Consider the following 5,179-nt stretch of genomic DNA (forward strand, 5'->3'; position numbering starts at 1 on the left):
CTATCTGGGAGTCATATGATAAGAACGAATCAAACTTACCTTCGGGCCACCCAAAAATCACCTGACCAGTGGCGTTTGGGTGGCCCGAAGTCAGAAAATTATGTAATAAACGCTCGGCCAATGAACGCTCTCCATTTCGTACCGCTTTTTCTCCACCAAAAGTCCGCAAGAATTTTCTCTGCTTCTGCTTCATTCCACAGTACTTTCAAAGTACTTAAAATGGCGAAATTCTTGGAAAACAGCCGGTGGTACCAGGCATACAAGGAGCTAGCCTCTCAGGGCAAGCTCCAGCTGCCAGAATATGAACAAGTGAGTGATAATCATTGCAATCTGCAAGTATTTTGAAAGTGCTTATATATAAAGTACTTAGAATGAAAATGGGGAGTTTCTGGTGAAACCAGGCGAGTTGTTTTGTCGTTACCCAGACTGTGATAAGCGAACTGTGAGTAGAAGCTGAGTTTAAAGTACTTATTAAGTACTTACAGATGAACAGACAGAATTCTCAAAAACAGTTAATCTTCGCTGGCACCTCAAACACCATCGAGATGTTCAAATTGCAAATAGTGGCACTGGTCGCTTTAAGCAAGTGGAAAAAGATATGACAAATGGTAAGGACTTCCAAAGTACTTTAAAATTACTTCAAACACATTCTGAATTAATACTTACAATGTTGTATTGCTCAGCCTGGTATAAAGAACTTGTGGAGAGCAACCAAATCATGGATGAGAGTAAGGATGAAGAGCAGTCCAAGGAGGACGACCAAGAGCATCAAAAGCCATATGTGCCATGGAGAAAGGATCTGATGGATGTAAGTACTTTCAGGATACTTACAAAGTACTTATTTAACTAACATTATTAGATCAATCGCATCAAAGTCCGAGCAATTGCTAAGGCTCTTGGGGTGTTTCCTTGTGATGCATGTCAAGAAGCTGGTATTAGTAAGTAAATTTATCCAAAGTACTCTAAAAGTACTTTCTGATAATCTTTTAGGTTGCCTCTCAGACATGAACATATGCACTATCGTTATGCATCATTTTGATCTTAGAAGTCCTGAGGAACTTGAACAGATGGGTCTCAATGCTACTAATCCAAACTGAAAAGTATTTAATGATGATTATGAGATTCAGTGAAAACATATATTCTCTTTATATTAAAGGCATCAATCTAGTATATATATTTGAGAAGGGAAAGATTATTAATAATTTCTTTTTGATTAATCAAGGATCTAGTTCTAGCTGTTGACGCTGTTTCTGTTTTTCTAATAATTGAATCTTTAACTCCTCAAGTTTTATAGCTTGTTGAAGCTTTTGTATCTCAGAAGTATTATCTGAAATTGATAGTTAGCATAAAAAAGTACTTGACAAGTACTTTATGTCTTACCTTGCTCTTTGGTTTTCTTTCTGCTGTAAGATTAATGAGTATAGACAACATTAATAAAGTACTTTATTATTACTTACTGAGGCTTTGAAGTTGTTACCCTGCCTGTACTGGTGCCTTGCGACTCTAATTCAAGAATCTCAAGATCTAAGTCACTTTCAGAATGGCACTGTTGAGTTGCACTTTGTTGATGATGCTTTCTTTTCTCTTTATACAGAAAGTCAGTGATATAATGATATGAAATGCACACTTAAAGTGCTTTAGAAGTACTGCATAAGTATTTACCTGCTGATTTGATATGCCGGCGATATGAATCCTCAAGTGTATTCTGGTGATACTGATGATGAACGCCCTTTTCTTTCCAACTCTTATATTGACTGATGTCCTGTACATCTAGACCCCAAGAACTAGTGATATATTAGACAAATATTCATAATATGTTAGAGAGATACTTGCATTTTTATTGCTTGAAGCAAAGTCAGATGTTTGTGACGGCCTGGTCACGTTGGTTGCTTATCACGTGAGGTGTGGTTGTTTGCTTTGTTGCTTTGTTGATAAATATGGCGTTACCTCCTTTCTTCCTTCCTCATGTTGATTATTCTCGTCGATAGCTACCTAGGTAGAACCCATGAGTTGGACGTTCCATTATCCTAGTAGAGCGCCGTGACATAATAATCAACATCCTCCTTTTATACCTTAGGGAGAGAAATACCAAAGGCTTCTCCCTTCAAGGGATTCGCTGGTGCCGCAGTTCGGGAGCTGGCCAGGCTATAACAGTGTCTCCATTCAAGTTTCCATCCTCAAGTTCATCCTCAAGTCAAGTCAAGCGCTGCTTCAGTTAAGTTTCTAGAGCTCAGGATTGAAACTTCTGTTGTTGGCATATTCAAGTTCAACTTTCAAGAAGTCCAGTGGTTGCGACTATGCTGGCACCCCTTCAAGTTCTCAAGACTTAAGTTTTTCAAGATTCAAGCTCACGATCTCTTTCTTAAAGATCATGGACCCCTTTCAAGAACTCCGAAACGAATTTTCTTCTACGATCCGCGCCCTCCAGAATGAAATCGAATCCATCAAAAACGAACCCAAACCACTTCAACGACCAAAGCCATGCCTCCCCGATCCCGAGAAATTCAATGGACAATCTTTGAAGTTTGATACCTGGCTTGCTTCGATGAAGGCTAAGCTTAGGATTGATGCTCCAGCTATTGGTGATGCAGTGGCTCAGTTCTACTATGTCTATCTGAATCTGGAAAGCAAAGTCCAAGCTCTAGTTCTTCCCCAGTTATCTTACGCAGAAGACACCAACACCTGGGATTACAACACTATCCTTGATCAACTATCTCTGGTTTACGACAACCCCAACAAGATTCAAGAAGCTGAAGATCATCTATTAGCCCTAAAGCAGGACAGTGGTGAATCTGTGGCAGCCTACATCGCCAAGTTTGAGAGGATTCTTTATGAGGCAAAGGGCAAAGATTGGCCTGATGTCACCAAGATTTCAGCGTTCAGGAAAGGCCTCAATCCTACTCTCCGAGGACGTCTCAACCAGCAGTTGAATCTTCCAAAATCATACACTGATTTCCTTCGTGTGGTTCAACAATTGGGAAGTCATTCTTTCAGCTCAAATTCCACCAATGTTTCCCACCCTCAATCACACCAATCTGGTTCTCACACCAAGTCTGATCCTATGGACCTCAGCGTCATCAATATCAACTCCCTGTCAGCAGCGTCCACCTCCCTAGATGAAAGGAACAGACGACGACAACAAGGATCCTGTGTGAGATGTGGCTCCTCTGATCATTGGGTGAAGGATTGTTCCATGAAGGCACACAAGGAATCCAATAAAATATGGAACCAGCAGATGATTGCAAGGTTAGAGGCAAACCGTCTTGATGACCTTAATGATCTCGATGATTGATTTTTGGAGATGTTTGGACATGTTCATGTGTTTTTCCTTTTCAAGTGTCTCATGTATTGTTGCCTTCTCATGTTTTCTTACCTGTGGGTTGACCATGACATTGAGGACAATGCCTATTGAAGCCGGGGGGTAATGTGACGGCCTGGTCACGTTGGTTGCTTATCACGTGAGGTGTGGTTGTTTGCTTTGTTGCTTTGTTGATAAATATGGCGTTACCTCCTTTCTTCCTTCCTCATGTTGATTATTCTCGTCGATAGCTACCTAGGTAGAACCCATGAGTTGGACGTTCCATTATCCTAGTAGAGCGCCGTGACAATGTTTGCCATACTGGTTGGATTTATTATGAGTTTGTTCAACAGCATTGGTATCTTTCTCAGCAGCATTCCAAGCTGATGCTGAGATTAATGAACAGGCTCTATTCAAACCAGATGCAATCATAGGGGATCCCTTGTGAGTAGCCCATCGTTGAATATGTGGATCTTCATATTCTATAAGAGGGTATTAATTAGAACATGAAGTACTTATGAAGCATTATTCTGGTACTTACTTTTTAGCAGATCAATCAATTGAATATACTCCTCTTCAGTCTGACAATATAACAGACTAGCCATGCGATGCCTTACTCCAGAATGGGATGACCCTTTTCTTAGAGTCTCATCAATCCCACGCTGAAAGTGAATATGACAATAACGAATGGAATTTTGTATATGCCATAATTCATCTCTGTCTTCTTCATCACAGGCCTTGATAAATGATGCTAGGCCTATAAGTGAAATATAAGTACATAGGATGTGCTTTGGAAGTATGTAGGAAGTACTAACCTTTTAATTGACCTCTGTCCATGTCCAATGTAACAACTTGCCACCCATCTCCATCAATATGTTTCCAATGAATCACCTGATCAGTCAACTCCTTGATGCGTGCATTTATATGCCAAAATAATCTGGCATAAGTATTTTGATCTTCACCAGTTATAAAACAGCGGCAGAGTGTTATTACTAAATATCAATCAGAGTATTAGTAAAGTCCTTTAGAGACACTATATAAATACTTAGTTACTGTTACTCACTTTTTCTGGTTGATCTGATCTTCGCTGCAAATACCACCTCTTTAATTCTACTTGAATGTACACGTTTGTGAGATGCATCAAGTTGAAAAAAGGGTAATGATAACCAGAGTTCTGCCTGTGCTTTGGTTAAGCAAATAATCAGAAAGTCACCATTGTCAAAGATAGCAGTAGTTGCATATTTCTGGAATAATATATCAGTTTTGACCAAGGTTAGAATGATTGCAAGTACTTAGGTTGAAAAGTACTTCCAAGGTACTTACTTGTAGCTCAGGGTCCTTTTGTCGCTGAAAAAGAACACCATTGATATCCTGACCAAAAGGATATGCAATAAGCCTTTGCTTATGTAGAATAGCTCTTAACTTATCCAAATTAGCAAAAGCAGCATGTAATTCAGCAAGACATTTAACATCTGGATTCCTTTCTTGGAGCCACTGCATAAATTGATCTGAAAAGCAGAATTGTCCTACCAGATGTAAGAAAATAAAGTACTTCCAAAGTGTCTTTCAATCAAGTACTTACGAAGTTGGAATGACTCCAATCTGCATTCTTGTATAAGTTTAATTAAGCTTTGAACAATAGCAGGAGGTGGCTTATTCGGAGGTGGTGGTGGATGAGTATGAATACCATAAGAAATGAAAATAAGGTATGGCCTTTGCTCTAAATCTTGTGGGACTAGCCAATGAAACCTTGCAGTACACCTATGATGTCGTAATGCTCCTGATCCCTGTGGATGAAAAATACCTAAGGACTTTGTAAGTACCTGAAGAGTACTTCAAAAGCTTCATCACCTACCACATTTCGATTTTGAAATAGTTGTC

General features: G+C 39.5%; 1 protein-coding gene across 1 annotated transcript; it reads left to right on the plus strand.

The window, feature by feature from the left end:
* Positions 1–219: 219 nt before the first annotated feature.
* ACHE_30801S (uncharacterized protein) lies at positions 220–1,097 on the plus strand (the record flags this gene model as incomplete). Its single annotated transcript, XM_043277459.1, has 6 exons — positions 220–309; positions 371–442; positions 494–608; positions 684–808; positions 860–938; positions 991–1,097. 6 exons carry the CDS (start codon positions 220–222, stop codon positions 1,095–1,097), a joined length of 588 nt encoding a protein of 195 aa, XP_043135336.1.
* Positions 1,098–5,179: the final 4,082 nt, after the last annotated feature.

This window comes from Aspergillus chevalieri, chromosome 3 (assembly GCF_016861735.1).
Source record: "Aspergillus chevalieri M1 DNA, chromosome 3, nearly complete sequence".
Lineage (NCBI taxonomy): Eukaryota > Fungi > Ascomycota > Eurotiomycetes > Eurotiales > Aspergillaceae > Aspergillus > Aspergillus chevalieri.